The sequence below is a fragment of the Nothobranchius furzeri genome, chromosome 12 (assembly GCF_043380555.1).
Source record: "Nothobranchius furzeri strain GRZ-AD chromosome 12, NfurGRZ-RIMD1, whole genome shotgun sequence".
NCBI classification, from domain to species: domain Eukaryota; kingdom Metazoa; phylum Chordata; class Actinopteri; order Cyprinodontiformes; family Nothobranchiidae; genus Nothobranchius; species Nothobranchius furzeri.
Window position 1 is genome coordinate 6,276,602 of NC_091752.1, and position 20,237 is coordinate 6,296,838.

Here is a 20,237-nt window from a genome sequence, read left to right on the forward strand (position 1 = left end):
TTAAGCCCTGTCTTGTCTCTGTTTTGTGTCGGTCCGTTGTCAGCATTGTTTTGTGCTCTATGTGAGCTTATGTCTCCAGGTTTTTGTGCTCCAAGTGAGCTTACGGTGTCCTGAGTTCCAGGACTTTTGGACTTTGTGCTCTAAGTGAGCTTTTGTTCTTGTTACCAGTGTTTTGGGATTTTTGGACTTTTGGCTCGCTCGCTGCCTTTGGATTTATTTTGGTTCGTCCTGCAAAATAAAGGATTTTTACTTTACATCGTCTCCTGCCTCTTGTCGTCTGGGTAATCTGCACTTTGGGTCCTAACCATCCCCTCAACGTGACAAGATGATTACATGTGTGAAGAAGGAAGGAGAGAGAAGGTAGGGAGTAAGGAAGAAAGAAAATAATGAGACAGGAAGGGAGAAAGTTGAAAAGTGAAGGAGTGGTCCATTTTAAGGTTAATATTTTATTGTATATTGTTTTTCAAGGGATTTGCCATTGTAAATATGAAATGCTAAAGGATAGACCCCAAAATGGATTTCTAAATTCATTTATAGTTTTGTATTCCCTTAAAGGTGTCATGGTCTGTGTCTGCGTCTAACCTCATGTGTCTCCTTTTGTCCTCATTCGTCTCTAGGTGCTCCTTTTGTGTCTTCCAGCGCTCTCATGTGGTCGTGTCTGCATCTTCCTCATGTGTCTCCTGGCGATCCCCATTTGCCCTCTAGGTTTCCCCCCTCAGACTTCCCTCTCCCAGGTCCTGTGCCCTCTTGGCCCCCTCTTAGCCACACCCCTGTAGTTTCTTTCTGTAGTGTTTTCCTTTAGTGTCAGCTTCCCCTTAGTATATTAGTTATGGTTCATGCCTTCTGGTCTTTTGTTTTTCTCTTAGGTCATTTTCCTTTGTTACAGCCTTTCATTATTTAGTGTGTTTTTTCCCACCAGTGTTTTCTTCCTCCTCCCTGAGTTAGTAATTGTGTTCACCTGGTCCCTCTCCCCACACACCTGCAATTCATCTCCCTCTCATCTTCCCAGTCTATTTCAGCCCTGTCTTGTCACTCTGTGTTTGTTGGTTCATTGTCTTATGTGTTGTGTTGTTTGTTCCCCTCTCGAGTCTCTCCGAGTCCCTGCTCATGTGTGAGCTTAGTTAATTTTGAGTTTTTTCAAGCTTTTGAGTATTAGTCTTATTTTGTGCTTTGGACTTATCAGCACATCCGCCTTAAATAAAGGAATTGTTTTTCTTAAGACCTCTCCTGCCTTTGAGTCGTTCTGGGTACTTCTGCATCCTGGGTCCAACCTCCTCTCAACGTGACAAAAGGCTTTATCAGCCTGATTTATTTTAGACCAGGAATGTACTTGAAAAGGCTGCTGTCCACTTCATCTATGCTACAATCCTTCAAAACGTAGATGTTCTATCATTGCTAGTGTTGGTTTAGTAACATACATCTTCCTGTGCATCCAGCTCTAGTAAAAACATATTGTAATGACCTGGCTGGGGTTGTAAGCCAGGTGCATTCTGGGTATTGTGTTATATGTGTTCCTATCGTTCTGCTAGTTCCTAGGTGTTGATTTGCGTGTTGTGTGAGCGTTATGTTAATGTAAGCCACAGGGAAGGTGATGTGTGTTCTGTGGAGCGGGTTGAATTAGCATGGTTAACTGACACCGTGACTCTGTGTGGTAGGAGCGTGATAGAGGATCGTGTCTGTAGCGTTACAATGTGTGGAAGAAAAAGCCTTATAAAGGTCTGGTGTGAACCACTACTGCCTCCTGCTGGTAGATTTGGGGACTATAAACCTGCTGCTGGGACGCTCGGGGTCGCTACAATATCTAAAGGTGAAGCACCTGCTTCTTATCAACAGAGCCATTTCTTTTTACATTTTATTGTTTGAATTTGTCTCGTTTCATAACTTTTGCTCAACATTTAAGGGGAACTGTGTTAACCTGCGATCATCTTCATTACACTTGAACACTTGTACTATACCTCTGTCCGTCTGCTTATTAAACGGAATAACAAGGCAATACTCTATCTACTGGTTTTTTGATCAAGGGATGATTAGGTGTTGTGAGAAGATTCTCTATGCTACTGAGGCCTAGTCCACACGTAGCTGGTTTTTTTTTAGAAATGGATATCCGCCCCTCCAAAAACGTGCATCCACACCACCTTGTTTTAAAAAAAAAACAAACTCTGTCCACACATACCCAGATAAATACGTTGTTAAGGACATGCCAGACCTGCAGGCGGCAGTACTTCCCCCGTTCTTAACCTCGTCCTTCATCTGTGGTCTTCCGCAAGGAGCAGTAATTCCGCTTGCATAAACAAACAAGCAGAAAGCGCTTGGACAGTTGATAAAGCGAGCGCAGCTCTGAGGGCATCCATGCTGTCGGCTAGTGTAAACACAGGTCGCACACGTGATGTCAGCATTTTTAGTCGTGGAAAGTGACGTTGCGGACCTTAAAACTCCGGTTTTGTCTGTCCACACGCTTCACTTTGGCCGGAGTTTTAAAAAAGATCCGTTTTCGTGTGAAAAAACTCCGTTTTCGTGTGGATGACGGGCCAAATCGTAGAAAAATATCTACGTTTTGGCAGATCCCCGGCTACGTGTGGACAGGGCCAAAGTCTGTGTTAAATTGCAACTGGACACACACATACCCACACACAGGTTGTTCATTTGTTCTCAGAATGGGAATAATGCCTTTTAGAGTTTAAAAGTTATTTTTTTCTTGATGTCACTGAAGGTTGTGTTAGAAATATATGCAGCTCATCAAAAGGAAAAGTAACTGACGTAACCAAAAGCCTGAACTCCGGAGAATAGAGACGCCTGCCAAGATAAAGAGCTGGAGCTTTTGCTCCTTATCAGAGTCACTCCCATGGAATAGGCCTGACGATTTACTAGCTTCTCTTACCTTCTCCGCAGACAATGTTTAATATGAGCTTCAAGAGGTCTCTGCCCCTAACGGGGTTTGCTTTCACGTAGTAAAAATGCATAATTTTTCTGAATAAGATCATTAAGAGGCCACCCATAAGGTTATGTATTGTAACCCCATTCTATGAGTATAGCGTAGCCCTTTAAGCAATCGCCTATTGGATTAATTCCATCCCGTTAACCAATCATTGAAGAGCTTTTATGTACGCCCGCCTCCTAGGTGGGTCCTGGCCCCTAAAAAAGAGCACAGCGAGCATAGCTCGACTTCATAAGTCTTACTGAGCCCAAAGAACCAGCTGGGCCAAGATGCTTAAAGGGCTACGCTATACTCAAAGAATCTGGGGTTACAAAACGTAACCAACGTTCTATTTCGTATAGCCCCGCCCTTTAAGCCATCGCCTATTGGATTAAAGGCGGAGCCAGATATGGTCAACGGCTGTGTTCGAGATGAGCCAGTTCTGCGCAGATTGGATCAGCGGTGATCGGCGAGCAGCGCATGCCGGTTAGATTTGTGTTCGACTTGACGCCGACTTGCTCTGACGTCATGCATACGTAGGCAACGATAACCTCGTGAGATCAAGGCGGCCGCAGGTTTTGGAGCAAGGCGCTGCAGTTGCTCTCCACCGGCTGCAAAACCTAGAGGATGACGGGAAACGCCTGGCTCTCACCTGATCTAAGATCTGATTGGTTCATATTTTGATCCAAACATCCGGTGGTAGAGCATGAAATGCTAGTTGGTCACACGTATTCTGTAAGACATGTGACGTTGATGATGACAACAACAGAGGCCATAAAGAGAAATGTGTTTTGTGTTCTTTTGTCACGTTTCCTATGAGCACACTGAAGCTACAGCTGATAACCTTTACTTGTTATTACGGTCATGTTTTCATATAGAATATATGATATCCACAAGCACGTGAGGATGTGTTTCAGCTGCTAACAGGCACCAGAATTAAAATGGAAAATTAAACAAGTGTGAACGCTAACGCGATATCTTCAGCCATCGTCACCCCCGAGCTACACATGCAGGAAATTGTGTCTGACTTATGCGCACAGCAGATCTGTTCCGTAACATAAGGAGCCATATGATTGGCTGAAAGCGAACAGCCCTGGCAGAATCATATATTTGATTGACAGATTCATTAGCCAATGGTGACGTTTGTTGACCTGCGACGTTAGGAGAGTCTCAAAATTCAGCACACCGATTTCTCTCACGAATGCAGGAAGGTTCACAAATGAGAAGCTGTTCGTAAATGCACATTCAGCAATTCGTATGATCTGTGAGTTTATATTACAAGTGTTATTACAAATTATATTTGTGAACCATGGAGTGTGAACTTCACAATTAGCGTGTGCATTTGTGGGAAATGTTGCGTGACTTATTTTTTCACATTATACTTATGAGTCAAAGAGTGAGAATTTCAGAATGAATATGTGTATTTGTGGAAAACGTTGTGTGACTTAAGTCTTATTGAGACCGTTCTGGCCTCATAGGAGAAAGACAGAGAGAAAGATATATATATATATATATATATATATATATATATATATATATATATAGAGAGAGAGAGAGAGAGAGAGAGAGAGAGAGAGAGAGAGAAGAGAGAGCTGCAGCTTCAGTCTGTGTGTGTGTGTGTGTGTGTGTGTGTGTGTGCTTCTCACAGCAGTGAGGAGAGAGAGAGAGAGAGAGAGAGAGAGCTGCAGCTTCAGTCTTTGAGTGAGTGTGTGTGTGTGTGTGTGTGTGTGTGTGTGTGTGTGTGTGTGCTTCTCACAGCAGTGAGGAGAGAGAGAGAGAGAGAGAGAGAGAGAGAGAGGAGAGAGACAGCTGCAGCTTCAGTCTTTGTGTGTGTGTGTGTGTGTGTGTGTGTGTGTGTGTGTGTGTGTGTGTGTGTGTGTGTGTGTGTGTGTGTGCGTGCGTGCTTCTCACAGCAGTGAGGAGAGAGAGAGAGAGAGAGAGAGACAGAGAGAGAGAGAGAAAGAGAGAGAGAGAGAGAGACAGAGAGAGAGAGAGAGAGAGAGAGAGAGAGAGAGACAGAGAGAGAGAGAGACAGAGAGAGAGAGAGAGAGAGACAGAGAGAGAGAGAGAGAGAGAGAGAGAGAGAGAGAGAGAGAGAGAGAGAGAGAGAAGAGCTGCCGCAGCTTCAGCTAGAGGCGATGCTTACGTCTCAGTATCCAGAATGAAAAAGAATCCCGAATGCGGGAAGCTCCTGCTGGTTGATTCTATTAGCCAACTGGAAGCTCCCCCTAATGGTAGGTGTGTATTTGAGCTGGCCAATCAGTTGGCAGTGGGAGTGTTGGACCGGTTCAGCCCAAAGCAGACCGCCTTGGTAAGTGGGCTGAAAAATCGATTATTTGAGCTCTGAAAAACACCAGGCCACCTAGATGTGAACACTTCAAAAGCTACCCAGTCCGGTCCGTGCCGGTCCAGATGTAAAAGTGCCATTACACATCAGTCCTATAGAGCAGTGGTTCCCAACCTGGTGTCCGTGACCCCCCCGGGGGTAGGGTGGGGTGGGGGTGGGGGGGACCTTACCAAGACTCTATTTGTAAAAATGACATAAATAAAATGACACACCCAACAGTACAATTAAAAGCACGTGTAAGAGGCATAATGCTGCCCATTTGTATAAAGTCTGTAATTATTCACTTTTAATTGTGTGCATATGGTTAGGAGTTGGGGTTGGGGGGGTGGGGGGGCTGGCTTTTCTTGGACACAGGAAAGGGGGCACTCACGAAAAATGTTGGGAACCACTGCTATAGAGCAACAAAAGCTATTTCCCACAACAGAGGCTGTTCAGGATGCCTCCCGTGTTAACTATTTAGAAATTTCACACAGAGAACAGCTTCGAATGGCCACTAAAACCGTCGCTCCTCTTTGGACTTAGAGCCATCTGTCTGTCTGCTAAGCACCCCCCACGCCTGACTTCCTGCTTACAGAAGGATAAGACTCATCCTGGTGTTGTACCTCAACGCCCGACTTCCTTTTCTCTGCGTTATCGGTGATGTTCAGCAGATCTCCGAAGCGCTCGTTGGTGATGAACTGGTGGTGCGTCGGGACAATGCCCGTGTGTCTCCTCGATGCTGTGTCAGCCTCTTCCTGTTCCCGCTTCAGCCGCCGCTGCTCCTCCAAGATTTTCTAACAGGAAGCAGACTCAACATGTTTTCTGCTCTTTCACTGATAGAAAACATTCCTCAGCTCTCCATATTTACGCTGTAGGTGAAGTTTCAGGGAGGAAAATACCTCTTTGTCTCCATGACGCCTCCTCAGCACCTCATCCTGGTTTTCCCCGTGAGCTGGGGAAGAGTCTGACACAGAAAACCAAAGAAAAGACATTTAAGCTGCCGCAGTCCACTGGTTACTTTAAGGTATACTAAAGGGTAATGAAACTGAAGTCATCTCCTCAGTGAATGGACACGACCCAAAACAACTGTAAACATGCATGTTTGGAATCGTTTAGTTGTGGAGATTTCGCACAACTAAGGCAACAAACGGCAAAAAAAGGGCCAGATCCAGATCTGCATGCATACACAAACGAAAAGAAGGACCAAACGTGAATTCATGAAAAAAAAAAGAATAAATAAATAAATAAATGCAGGATTTAGATGAAGAAATCCAAAAAAGTATCATGGTAGTACTGATGGTGACTGAGCGACCTGCACTGACTGTTCATAAAGGTTTGGATTTTATTATAACTACGTTTTCTCCCTGAACCACAAAGATTAGAAAAAGCAGCTAGAGACTCCTGAACAGGAACGTTTGGGAGCTAAAAGTGAGAAAGGCGTCTCAAAAAGTGGAACAAATGTAAAAAACTAAAACTTTTCTGTGGGATTATGCTAAATTACATCCCAATATTCAGACTTTAGGTCCTGGGTTAATTTGAATTTGAAGTTATCGACTCATCATTACATCTAATAAAACAGAAAATACCACTGATGCCTTCACAGCCTGGAACGCTCATGCACACAACTCAGATCTGACGTTTGGAGAGGATATACGTTACCAAAAGCCTCCTGAACCTCCTACAGGCCCTGAAGGGTTTGGCTGAGTTTGTGGAAGCGGACTCATTCACAGTGAAATGGAAGGACAATCAAAATGAGGCGGAGAATGCCCTGCCACCTAAACACGCCACGCAGACTGGAAATGAAGGGCGGTGGCATTGCTTTGTGGAGAAAAGATTACACGAGGTGGAGCGGAGCTGAGAGAGATGAGTGACCACAGAAGGAGAGGGTGACAACGATGAAGGGATGGAGATAGCAACCTCTGTGGTGCGCTGCCAGCAGCTGCAGTAGGTTCCCATTGGCGTCCAAGCCCTGCCCGTTACTCAGCTGGTCAGTGTCTTTGCTCAGCTTCTCAAGAACCTCCAGGGAGGACAGGCGCTGAGGGATTGAGGGTCTGAGCTCTCTGAGCTCTGGGGACATGGTACCGGTCACCCTGGTGGCTAACAGCATCCTCTGTGTTTGGTGGGAATGCAGGTTCTTCCGTAGCCTGAAGGGAGCTGGGCCCGTCAGGAAGAGGTTCCCGGGCAGCATGGCTTTCTTCTCTGAGACCGGCTGCCTGTCCTGCTGCATGGTGGCCTGCTGCCTCTCGTGCCTGAGGATGGTGGTGAAGCGGGTGTAGGAGGCGGGGCAGGAGCTTTTGCATTTGCTGGGTTTGAGGTTCAAGTGGTGCAAGAGGTGGTGGTGGAGATGGTTGTGTTGTGGGGGTGGGGGAGTCTTTGATTGTTGGGAACGTTCCTGGGAGCCCGAACTGAAGATGTGTTCCACTTCAACCTCAGTGTTACAGGGAAACTCAGTCCTGATGTTCTGTCCGTCGTCTGAGGAGGAAGCCGCCTCCTCCACGGCCACAACGTCTGCCGTCAGGGCTTCCTTGCTAGAGTTTTTGCTACCTGGCTCCACCAGGGGGCAGATATCCGCCTGCGTGGTGCTGGCCACCAACAGGGACTCAGCCGACTGCGTAGACACCATGCAGGGATGGTCGGGGCTGCGGTTGGGGCTGCAGCTGGAGCTCAGGCTAGGCAGAGACGAAGAGCGGCTAGGGGCTGAGCTAGACCGCTGAATGATCCTTTCAAACTCACTGATCCGCGACGTTACGTTGTTCCGCGCGACGTTCCCGCTGTCATCAGCCTCCGACCTCTCCCCCTCCACCTTTACCTTCTCGAACAGAGAGGCCAAGCTGCGGACGCTGCCATGGGGGCTGCAGCCCACGGAGCTGGGACGCTGGATGTGATGCATGGTTTTGTACAGGCTGGAGAACTCTGAGGCGCTCCTCCTGATTGCAGGGGAATCATCCCTGAGGCCGTCGGCACTCTGGCCACCACAGACGGACACATCGTCCGATAGCTGTCCGCTGTCCCTGTCCTCTGCTGCTCCTGTGTAGAGATCCTCACAGCTGTGGGCCTTTCCGCGTCTGACAGCTGTGGTCTCGCCTTCCTGACCGTTGCCACCAGGCGGCAACAGCACCGGCTTGAACTTAGAGGGCAGGATTTGGGGTATGCAGGTTTTGGCAGCAGATAAAGGCTTCTTACTCTTACACTGGTCACCTATTGCATTACTGGCAAGAACCGTTCGACTATTTACAGAGGAGCAGGGTGAAATTATATAGCCATTCCCACCTTTATAATCCACTGGTAAGCATGCAGGACAACAGAATAAACAACATATTAGATTACAATGATCACAACTTTACACACAAACACGCTAGAACAGTTTCTAGGATTGAAACCAGATTCTCTCAGACGAGAGGCGGACTTGATGCACTGTGCATCAAGTAGATGGCCGTCAAAATAAGAGCACAGGAGCCTTTTGACCTTGCTTTCCATTATCACTGCAAACAGCAACACAACAGCCAAAACAAGCTGCAGTAAAGCAGTTAAATGCCATGAAATGTTATGCGATGTGACTAAAGAGCATCTAAAAGTGCTATAATTAAAACCTCTATGTTGTTTACTGTGTTTCAGTATTTTATTTATCCACTCACTGCACTGGAGGTTTATTTTAGACCACTCTGAAGTGTGTTTCTTTGTAAAAGCAATATTTATTAACTAAACTTGCAAAGATTTAGGTTTTGTGGGCCGATACCGATTTCTGACATGCTAACACAACTTTGCGTCGATTCAAGATTTTCTTACTACAAGTAACGAGTAAAATATTAAAATATTTCCTGTTGACTGATTCTAGAAGTAAAAACGTCCAGAGACACGATCTGGTCATGCTAGTCAGTGGCCTAGAAATCTGGACCAACCGTAGGTCAGCAGGTCGGTCTGACCTTGTTTCATTGTAGCCTCAGCAGGCCTACCCAATGGCCCAGATAGGTTTGTGTCTAGCCAATCGCAGCGCTCTACGTTGGAAATGCAGGCTCAGCACCAGAGCTGTGACAGAGAAAACCTACAAAGATGGCGTCGCTAAGGAACAGCGCTCGTTTCAAACGTCTTTGGCTTCAGCGTTTGACAATTTAGCCTTGGGCTTTTCTTTGAGACATGAACAGATAGAGGTACTTGAGTCCTTGATTAAAAAAAAAAAGAAAATATTTTCTTGGTCCTCTCTTTCGCAGGTGTACAGCGGTCTAACCTGTTGACTGGTTTCCACAGCGATGACTATACCACATTGTTTGCTGCTGTGATTGGTCCAAGTGCTGTGCAGTTTGAAAGACAACCATTGGTTCGGCCACACGACGCTTGTGACCTAGATTATATATTTAAATACAGGATGGCGTACTAGGATGGTGAATTAGTGCTTGGCGATGGAGAAAAGTGTGATAATAGATCGGCCAATCACAAATTAGACCAGTCAGATCCAATTAGATCCAATCACAACACTTTGGGCCAGAAGCGTACTGACAATCTGGGAGTTCTGGAAAATCCCAGAAAGGCTGGTGTACTCCAGGCCGGGGGGACGCGCTCCGGACCGCTGCCCCCCCCACCCCACCCCCCACCCCACCCACTCGTAGAGGTTAATGCAGAGTGGCAATTAAAAAGAGCACAGATATTTTTAAAAAATGATCAAACTGGTTCAGTATTATTAGGTTTTATTAGTAATTTATATGGAATTCTATGGTTGTTCGCATGCAAAACTGTCATTATCAGCAAAATGTGGCACTTCCTGTGCATCCAGGAAGGAAAACAGCAGGAATATCTGCTGACAAGTCCAATGTGATGAGAATCTACTAGTTGTGTAAAAGGTTGCATGAGCAGCTCAAACATTGGAGCAGTCTTAAAGAGGCAACTTTAGCCGTTAGCTCATCGGTCATGTTTAACGTTAAACTCTATTTCTTTAAACTGAGGCTATTCAGGGTAAGGTTTGACGGTACAGCCTTTTATAATTGATCAGTCAGCTGACACAAGGGTCACTGTGCAAATCTGCAGCCGTTTACTACACAGGCCTAATAACGTGCTGTCACCTAGAACTAATTGTTTTATAATCGATATCAGAATTTTTGTGGATGTTATAAGTTCAGGAAAGTATTGTTGTTCATGGTTTTTACACAGAAACACTTGAAAATGGCCCTAAAAGTCCCCTCAGCTCCCCTCCACCAGACTCTTCTCTACTCTTTCTTGGCTGCAGAAGATCCCTCTGTGGTCGTAAATTACAAATGCATCCCGAGTCCACCTGTCCAGCTTCTCTGTCTGTCCGACAGCAGCAGAAGCGGCGAGTGTCGGGTCCTGGCGGGCGTGCGTTTGTGCTGCGATGAAACTGGGAAATGAGACGGCATGTTTGCGCGCTCGTCTGTGGGATGAGGGACTGATCTGTTCCGTTCATAGCTGCCAGGGAAACACCATGAGGACGATGACTCGGGCTTTTTTATTCAGGGCATGTGGCGAGTGATGAGTCACCATCCTGGCCAGTAAAACACCCCCGAGGAGGCTGAGTTTTTTTTAACGACGGATAGAACAGATGCTTTTGTAATTGTGAGCCACGAGGCTGAAACACATGACGAAGTTTTGGGCTTCTTCAGCCTTGAGCTGCTCTTAAGAGACGCTAACGACCAAGGTGGTGCCTCCAGGTGTCATCTACCCATTCTACAGCTTAGCTCCATAATAGCTGGTGAAATTTAGCCAACATGATGCATCCCTTCCTAGCACTTCTCCTCTCCACCCCCACTCCCTCCCTCTAGCATTCCAGGCCGACTCCACACTGACAGCTGACTTCCTCGTGCGGCCACCCTTTGTGTCCCTCTTGTTTATCTCAGGCTCGTCTTGCTGCTGTGAAGAGCAGAGACCTGTTTATCTCTCTGGTACCTCCTCATCCATACCCTCTCTGGCACTGGGACGCTCTGGAGTGCTGCCCTAAGCCTGCCCGGCGATTGGCAACTGGAGCAGGAGGAGGAAGGGGGGTAAACATCCCTGAGGTTGGCTTTCACGGACTTAGCAGGACAACCTCGTGTCCTGAATGAGTTTTCCAAAGCAGACGAACAGATCCATGGCATCAAAACAAAAGCAGTTAAGGGAGGTGTGTGTGGGTGTGTGGGGGGGATACTGCGAGGTGATTGGCTAACGAAGTGGAGCAAAGAAAAGGTGCAACTTCCAGCAGAAAGGTAAACAGAAACACATGGATTCCTGTCTGGAAACCTGAACGGCACGCACACGCACACGCACACACACACACACACACACACACACACACACACACACACACACACACACACACACTGCTGGCGTCCTACCTTTGGAAGAGGAAGAGCTTCCATGGCGCTTGTTTAGAGCTCGTAGACCTTGTAAGGGAATGTCACCGCCCTCCAGGACACTCTTGTAAACATGTCGGTCACATTCTGGAGCCAAAGGCTCACTCGTGGACGATCCTCTGTCCTTTTCCACCTCGCCGTGTCCAGGCTTGCTCGAAGAACTTGAGCCCAAACGAGAGGAGCGACTAATTAGACGCATTTTATCGTCACCAGAGGCTGTTGGGTCACATGGTTCTTATTTACCGCACCCTGAGGTAACTTCTGTGCTCACATGCTCGTGGGAAACGGTAATTGGAGTGAGAAGAAAAACAAATGTTGGAGGGCTGATGCCGAGAGAAGATGTTTTCTAAAACAGATATCCTGGCGTTCCAAAGAGGCCAACGGGACGGATTTCTATAAATATTCCCCGAACATTCCCACACGGTGCATCGGCCGCTGCCGTGCAACTGCAACTCTCACCTTCACTTTTTTCACCTGCTGTCGCCCCAGGTTTGGGCTGAAACCCCCAAAAGACCCATTTTAGGATTAATATCAACATCTAGAGGTGGACAGAGACACGCGCCGCTGTTCACCTCCTCAACAAGAGTCTCTTTCAGAGCCGGTGGAAAAATATGTGCACCGCTGGCAGCGTGTTCGCCTAGAGGCTACCTATATGAATTGCTTCAGTTGGTAACAAGCCATTTAATTAAGTTTATCCAACCTAAATTGTAAAAATTGTACTAATAATTTAAGTTGGATAAACTTAATTAAATTGCTTGTTACCAATTGAAGCAATTTTTTAAGTTGGATCAACTTTTTCTTTTTACAGTGTAACAGGGACCCGCTTCCTTCAGTTTAAGGCGGCGTTTAGAGTTAGAGGATGTTCTGCTGCATCACAACGAGGGATCTGGTTGGGATGCTGCAGCCTTTATGTCGCATCCTCCTGTAACTTTTTTATCTCAAAGCTCGTTACTCTTCATTAGTTTGCCCAGCTTATTCGGATTTGTGGGAAAAGTAGTGAAAGATTGGGAATCTCGGGGCTCTTAAGGGAAGTCAGTTGAGGGTTTCTTTTAAATTTGTGGCTCCTCACTTCTTTATTCAGAAATCCTCCTAAATAATTAACACATCAGTGGTTTGGAGAGCTAGATTTGGGTTTTATTTTGAAATCCTTCGCCTGTGATGACATAATTACGGTAGCAGATGGGAAGCAGAAATGCAGGAAGAAGTTTATTTTCACTAGACGGCCACCGTGCCTCGGCCCTGCATTCTTTACATTTTATTACCCAGACAGAAATAGAAACTGTTCGTCTCACCAGACAGAAACGAGGCGATCGGCCGTGAGGTGAGGTTTGGTTTGAGAGGAGCTCCAAGTCCAGGTCCCGGTTAGACTTCTGCACACTCACTACTACCAGATAACGCTATTTAACTTATGCAGCAGCCGGATGAGTTCCCTATGTCCATCCAGGTCCTCGTCTTTAAATAAAACCCTCAAAGCCGTCACATTGTCTGAACCCCAGAGGAAGAAACACACAGGACACGCTGTTCTGGTGTCTTTTTGCCTCAATCCCAGGATCAGCTCAGGAAACGGGGAGGAGGGTCCCCCCCGCTGGACCTCACTGACTCTCACTGACATTATCTTCACAACCAATCTGGATTTCTAATAGACATGCAGGATGATTTACAGTAGAATCGAGCAGGAAGGAGAAGCGTTGACTTACTATTGCAGGTCGGAGGCTGTTTCCAAGGGGCTGAAGGAGGGGGCACTCTGCAACAAACCAAACAAAGAAGTCATTGATAGATCCACAGGAAGGTCTCCCCCAGCTAGAACAGAGGCGGCAGCCTCAACCAGAGCCAGATCCGGTCTCCTTTCTGCTCCGCTGCGGGTGTTTCTCCGTGGAGCACCGCGGCTTGCCTCGGGACGGGGCTTGGCATGAAAGGGTGAGCGTGTGTTTTGGCCTCTATGCAAGTTGGAGAAAACAAGCGGCAGAAAACAGAGTGGAATGGAGGGGGTGGGGAGGTGGGCGTGCATCGGTCGGGGAGCGCCCATGCGGGGAGGGGGGGAGCTGTCACAGGCTCAGCCTATAGGCTGCCGTCTCTCAGTTCTTTTGTCTGAGGCGCTCTCATTGCCACTGGACCAGACTGGGGACAATTAACCAGCTGGTGGTGCGAGGAGGCCGGGTTACACGTCCGCTCACACTCATGCTCGTCAACAGGGACACGGAGGCTCAGCGGACACAGTAAAGACAGTCAGACATGCAGTCATGTCTAAAAGACAGTCCAGACAGGTTTTAGAGTGTTGGGACACAATCAAAGGTCCACTTTATGATGCAACGGCGCACAGAACCGACGTTAGCAGCGAAAAGGTGAAGTAGCCGTTTTCCGCCGGGCCCGATCGGCCTCACGTCCCTCTGGAGGAGGTGTGTCAGCTCTTCTTTACTGGTAATAAGGAGGTGTTTGTTTCCCACCCGCAGCCTCAGTCAGGTTCAGGTCCGGACTTCGACAGGACCTGGTTCTGCTGCTGCGCTTGGGATCATGGTTCTGGTGTCTGACCCGGTTTGGGCCAATCAGCTGTCAGAGAGATGGACCCACATTCCACTCCATGGACGTAATTTTCACTTTAGAAGTGGGGGGGACACGGGGGTCTTTACAGTATGCTCTAATGGGAAACAGGCTTCAACACAAACGATTGTTTTCTGCTTGGTCCTAGAGCTCAACCAGTGTCAATTTAATATAGCGTAAAATTGTTTTTGGATGGTAAAAAGTGCAGGGGTCAAAACTTTACTTTGGAAAAAGTGGGGGGGACATGTCCCCCCTGTCCCCCCCCAAAAAATTACGTCCATGTTCCACTCTAAAATGCTTTGGTCTACAGAGATGATGATGGAGGTCCTCCTCCACCATGCTGAAGGCAGGTATCAGCTGTTCTCCTGGCATGGAGCAGTGCATTATGGGTAAACATCCCTACTGCTCTCATTGACCAAAAGGACAAACTTCCAGACGTCTTCCTGGCGATTCAGAGCCCTAAGTCGTGTTGCCCTGTTGTTTATAGAGAGAAGAGGTTATTTCATTTGGCCCTTCCACACAGCTTCAGTCTGCTGCCGTTTGTCCCGGTGACCTTTAACCTTTATCCTGCTAACCAAGACCTGTCGAGCCTGAGATGGAGCTCTTGGTTCTGACCCAGGGGTGAATCTGCTGGCACGTCCACTCCTGGGAAGAGTTCTTAAGTCTGTTAATAATCTTTGTCGTGAGGGCTCTAAAATGTTAGTAAATGACCTTTAACCCTCCCCAGGCTGACGGGTGGTTAACACACGCCTGTATGCTCCAGACACACACATTCTGTGGACTTAGATCATCCCATTTGGTTGTTGTTGGATGAATACCAGCATGGTGAGATCTCAGAGGTGTTTTTCTAGGTTTTAGTACAGAAACGAAAACATAAATCATGTCCTGATGCAAAAACCCACAAAACCGGGTGAAGCGTATTTGACCGTGTTCATCGTAAAAAATGGAAAAATGGTGAAACTTACGTGGACAGCTGATTAGACGGCTGTAGGAATAACGGTTATTCAAACAAACGGGGGTCATTCATTCAGCCCAGCAGCACCCACCAGCAGTCAAAATGGTTAGCTAATCTTAGCACGCTGTTTCTGTTGCCCTCCTCCTTTTGGACGTCACAGAAGGTAAAAATAATGGACGTTACACGAGCACTAAGAATAAAAGCACAAGTGTTGTTTGCAAATATGATTGCACAATCCCCGCCTCAGCCAGCCTGGCCCTGTGCTTAATACCACATCCACTTCCCTGCAGCACGGCCAAGCCGCCGCTTCCCACGAGCAGCAGCCAGACGAGGAACATTCTGAACTGCCCGTTTGCCACAACATACCTTAACACTTGGTTGCCGGGGCAGAATGGTCATTAATAACCTTTCAGAAAGAGTGCCTAAGGTGGCAGGGGCCAAACACCAGGCTGACAGGTCTGTAGTCGCATCTATTTATAAAGCTAAATGTTCCATGGCGACTGCGAGAACACAGCGGTGCCGCTGAATAATCTAAAGCTCTTCCTTGCTCCGTCGTGTCTTCTATCCGCCCTCAGATCTTTTTATCTGGGGAGAAGAGAGTGCTCAGTGACACCCTGGCTATCGGGCTTACTCACAGACGGCATCAGCGGAAAATAAATAGGAAACAATCATGGAGGCTTATCTGGACTCGAGAAAGGGAATCTTGATCTAGTTTTTTTCAACAAGAAGAAGGGTTTGTGTTGTAAATGAACTTTTTCAGACCTGAAAGGGTAAACTCATTCACTTTCAATCAAATTTTACCAGGTTAATCACTAAATGAAACTTTGCTCCAGTTTTAAACACAAACACAGCAAAGAGAAGGGTGTAATCGCACGAAAATCACCTACTTGAAGCTGCCAGAAGCAGGAGAAAGAGAAAAAACTGTCACAAAATCTGCAGAATTGCACGTTTCTTAGCGGGTGACGCTTTTGTGTTTTCATAGTTGAAATATCAACCCTAACTGGGTCATGATAACACGAACCCGTTCTTCCCACGACTTTATTTGTGTGGATGTGCACTAATAAAAACAAACAGGAGGGAGCCGTGCCTCCATCCTCCCGCTGCTAAATGCTTAAAGGTAAAGATTTAGAGCATAACAGAGGTCAGATGTGAGGAGAGCTGATGGGCTTACACAGTTGCCCTGTTTGGAATATGGGGGGTTGGGGGGGGTTTGCATAACCCACCACTGAGACGGCATGGCTGCAGCCCTCACGTCAACATGTGTTCTGCAGATGGAGTCACTCTGTCGGTTTAGGGGACCAAAGTGATCTTCCTGACCAGAGACATGTCAGGAATTCCAGTTGGCTATGTTTACCAGTGACTCAGTCACTGGTCTTCTGTCTCTCCTTACCCCTTCAGCACTTTGAAGTCAATTAAGAAGATAGTTATTACGATTTTACCAGAATGGAAGCGTAAAATCATCGGTAATCAGGCGATTTCTTCTCGAAATGGCCACAGAGTCATTTGTCATACAGCTTTATGAGACATCATTTACCCCAAGGACGGCGTCTCACTGGGCTGCGACTGTGGGGGACACCCGCGAGAACCCGTCTGGAACCCTTCACAAAGGTTCGTCGGTTCAGCTTCTCCGAGTTAGAAATTGCGGGACGAGTTCGAGAAACTTTAATGACAAACTTCAAATAATCTGAGACCCCTTTGCAACAAAGAAAAATGTGCACACATATACCCCTCATGACTAACCTAGTAATCTAGGCAGACAGCTAGCCAATGGAACCGCTGCAGGGCTACCATTGGCTGAAGCGATTTTGTGTTATGCCAAGCACAGTTCTCAGTAGGTGGGCGGGATGGAGCGACGGACTGGAACAACAAAGATGGCGGTGGCTTGTTTGAAACGACTTTGGCACCAACTTTGGAGGTACTTAAGTTTATTTAGAAAAAGGACTTCGACAGAGTTTGGCGGACTGCTCCGCACACAGACATCTGTTGCGGTGAGTGCATCATGTTGTCTGTTGTCCAATAGCATGTGGAGACAGTTTGAAAGACAACCTAGATTCCACCCCACGGCTGAGATCTGTCTGTGGGTTGTGGCCAGACCACAGTAGGTACGTAAAATAGGGCCGGACGATAATTCAATAGTTCAATATATCTATCGATCTATCGATGTGGTGCGATAGATAAAAAATGGGTCGATAAAACTTCGATAAAAACGTTTCCTTTTTCCATTATAACCTATCAGATAGCAGCATACTAGACTCACTACTTACTCCTAACCAATCAAAACCACAGACTCGGCACTCTACGTCACCAGGCCCTCCCCTCTCAAACCAAAAGAGAGCGAGAGGCAGCTGCAGCAAGATAGTGATGGGATTTATGGCTCTTTTATGGGAGCCGTTCATTAGTCGGTCGTTTAAGCGAGGTTAAGCGCTTGAAGCTCCTTTTTCCAATTACATTGAATGCAGCATGACGTAAACAAACACAGACTCCAGAGGCGCCAAAGTGGTTGCTGCTAGGATGCAGGATGAAGCGAAAAAGGCGAGCAACGATTACCGCGTATTTAAAAAAGACCAACAGTGTAAGTAGGCGGGACCGATCTGTCTGTTTATGCATGTTGGTTCTAGTTTCAGTACTTTGTTGTTGTCAGTGTTGGGACTTACTCGTTATAAACGCCAAAGCCTCATTGCTGACTTTAACAAGTCTCATCTACAAATATGATCCCTCATGAAGTTACTACTTTACACCAGAAGATAGTGGAGATGTGGAACCTTCAGGCTGAGCAAAGTTTGGGAGTTTAGTTTGAAAATCGTCTCCCGCCGAGAGGCTCCCAGTCGGGGAGAGGAGGAGATGTGTGCAACATGAAGAGCGCAAATATTAGATAAATCATATAGTTGCCCGCAGGTCTGGTCTTTGTTGACTGATCACTTTGTCTGGTCATGACTGACTCTGATTATGAAGCAGAATATTGACTCTGATGAAGAAATTCACTCATCCGGCCGGGAAGATTGACGCTGCTGCAGCATCAGACAGCTGGTGCTGCACGAGAGGTGTGTGGAGTTTACGAGCTCCAAACGTTGGGTTTGATGTTGGTTTAACCTTCTCTGAGACGTGATGGATGTAGAAATGATGGTAAAACACCGCTAACGTGACAGACGTAGCGACAATGTAAAAAAAAAAAAAAACGTAAAAAAGAGGCAGATGCCGATGCGTTAGGTATGGAAGTCAAGTGTGCCACATAATCATAAAAAAAGTAAAATTTAAAAAGAGATTTATATATTTATATATAAATTAAAACTTTCCAAATATAATGAAAATTTATAAATAACATTCAAATACGAAGGAACATCTGTTGGTCAGGCTGAAAAGTTTGGGAACTACTGCTCTAAGTGATAAGTGAATATTGTTTCTTTAATATATTTTATGTGCAGTTTTTTAGGGCTTTTATGTTTTCTGTAAAGATCGGTATGCTGAAAATCATTTAATGTTTGTTTATGTGCTTAGCAGACGCTTTTACCCAAAGCGACTTACAATTATTTTTTTTAACCTATAGGGCATGTTGTGATCTGTGGGGGAAACCGGAGTACCCAGAGAAAACCCACGCATGCATGGGGAGAACACGCAACTCCACGCAGAAAGGCGAGTTTTGAACCTGCGACCTTCGTGCTGCGAGGCAACAGTGCTAACCACTGCACCACCATGCAGCACCATGTTTTGCGTAAAGCATGAGGTTTTGGTTAGTAATTGATTGGAAAAATAACAAATGACTGAATTAAATAGTGGAGCACGACTGTCAGTGCGCCCCAGGGCAGCTGTGGCTACATCGTAGCTCATCACCATCAGTGTATGAATGTGTGTGTGAATGGATGAATGATACACTGTAGTGTAAAGCGCTTTGGAGTCCTTACTCTGAGAGGCACTATACAAGTGTGGATCATTTATCATTTATAGTGTCGATCAGGCAGAGCTTTGCTGCCAGCGTTCTGCTGCACAATGGCTTCAAACACGTATATAAAAGTTAGTTTTTACGTAAACCGTTGGATGAAATTACACAGACTGACTGAGGTCTAGTTAAGGCGCTTGCAATAGTTTGTGTATGTGTGTGTGTGTGTGTGTGTGTGTGTGTGTGTTTGGGGGAGGGTACATTGGAACTTTGTCCCCCCCAGTTTGAAAATCCTATCTGCGCCCATGCCCGGCTGGTCCCACTTCACCACCATGACGGAAAAGAAGAGTTACACAACTTTTAAGGTGTGTGTGTGTGTGTGTGTGTGTGTGTGTGTGTGTGTGTGTGTGTGTGTGTGTGTGTGTCAGTTTCTCTCTGGATACAAATAAAATAAACAGTAGAATGAAATGCATTTATGATAAAATAAAAAGGTTGCTGACTGAACAATAAAAAAAACAATATTTTTAAAGCATAAAACATTTTCTTTGTGTTAAATCTTAACCCACTTTATTTGATTTAACAGAATTATTAATCTGGTAAATAAACTAACTTCGTTATCTTTTATCTTTACGCTAAAGCAGACCCTCAGAGTTGTCGATGGTCCCTGACTGCTGGCGTGTGGACCAGCCGTGTTACAGAGGTGTACCACGGTGTGTCCTGCTATTTCCTGAGTGAAGATTGGAAGATGAAGCGCTTCAACCTCGCCACCATGCCTCTTGTGAACACAAGTCATTTTTGGTTTTATGTGCCTACCTCCATGTGGTCGTAGCATTTGTATCAACAGGTTGCAAGTTAAAGTTGTTTGATAAGCTATCATCTTGTCTTTATTAGATGGCCCATAGCTGATCTCACTTCAGACTAGAAGCTAATGATGGTATATTAGAGCATCCTGGTGCAATAAGCTAAACTTTTACAAATGACACGATTGGTCGACTACTAAAATAGTGATTTGTGGCAGCCCTAAAAATGTTGCAGTGAGAAGAGGCGGAGAAAAAAATAAAAATACCAAAAAAAATAAAAATAAATAAATAAATGGCCAGGGGTGCACGCAAAATATTTTCTACAAATTTTAAAATATTTTTCAATAATTATCGATATCGATCAATATTAAACATTTTTTATCGATATACTTTCTTTCGATATCATCCAGCCCTAACGGAAAAGATTCAGACCCCTGTCAGTTTTTCACTCTGTTATATTGCAGCCATTTACTAAAATCAATCAATAAATTATTT

The 20,237-nt window shown here is 46.0% G+C and overlaps 2 protein-coding genes across 17 annotated transcripts in view; one reads left to right on the top strand and one right to left on the bottom strand.

Annotated features, from left to right (window-relative positions):
- LOC107375556 (sorbin and SH3 domain-containing protein 1) overlaps positions 1-20,237 on the bottom strand; it is a 99,971-nt gene that overhangs the window by 21,930 nt on the left and 57,804 nt on the right. For 11 of the 12 annotated variants that reach the window (XM_054749905.2, XM_015944136.3, XM_070542172.1 and 8 more), the window contains 5 exons: positions 13,273-13,319; positions 11,558-11,736; positions 7,158-8,522; positions 6,140-6,204; positions 5,864-6,034 (listed from right to left, as the gene is read on the bottom strand). In XM_054749905.2, coding sequence (XP_054605880.1) covers positions 5,864-6,034; positions 6,140-6,204; positions 7,158-8,522; positions 11,558-11,736; positions 13,273-13,319 — 1,827 coding nt within the window. The remainder of the gene's footprint in view (positions 1-5,863; positions 6,035-6,139; positions 6,205-7,157; positions 8,523-11,557; positions 11,737-13,272; positions 13,320-20,237) is intronic. The other variant, XM_070542179.1, reaches the window with a different exon arrangement.
- On the top strand, positions 11,730-19,815 carry LOC139062044 (uncharacterized). Of its 5 annotated transcripts, none has more exons than XM_070542181.1 (3): positions 11,730-13,492; positions 18,613-18,698; positions 19,584-19,815. In XM_070542181.1, the coding sequence occupies exons 1-3, from the start codon at positions 13,485-13,487 to the stop codon at positions 19,769-19,771; spliced, it is 282 nt and encodes a 93-aa protein (XP_070398282.1). In that variant the 5' UTR covers positions 11,730-13,484; the 3' UTR covers positions 19,772-19,815. The 5 variants fall into 5 exon arrangements, 2 of the variants coding, with proteins under 2 accessions (XP_070398282.1, XP_070398281.1); XR_011515640.1 differs by lacking the exon at positions 11,730-13,492 and adding an exon at positions 13,566-13,971; XM_070542180.1 differs by lacking the exon at positions 11,730-13,492 and adding an exon at positions 13,572-15,524.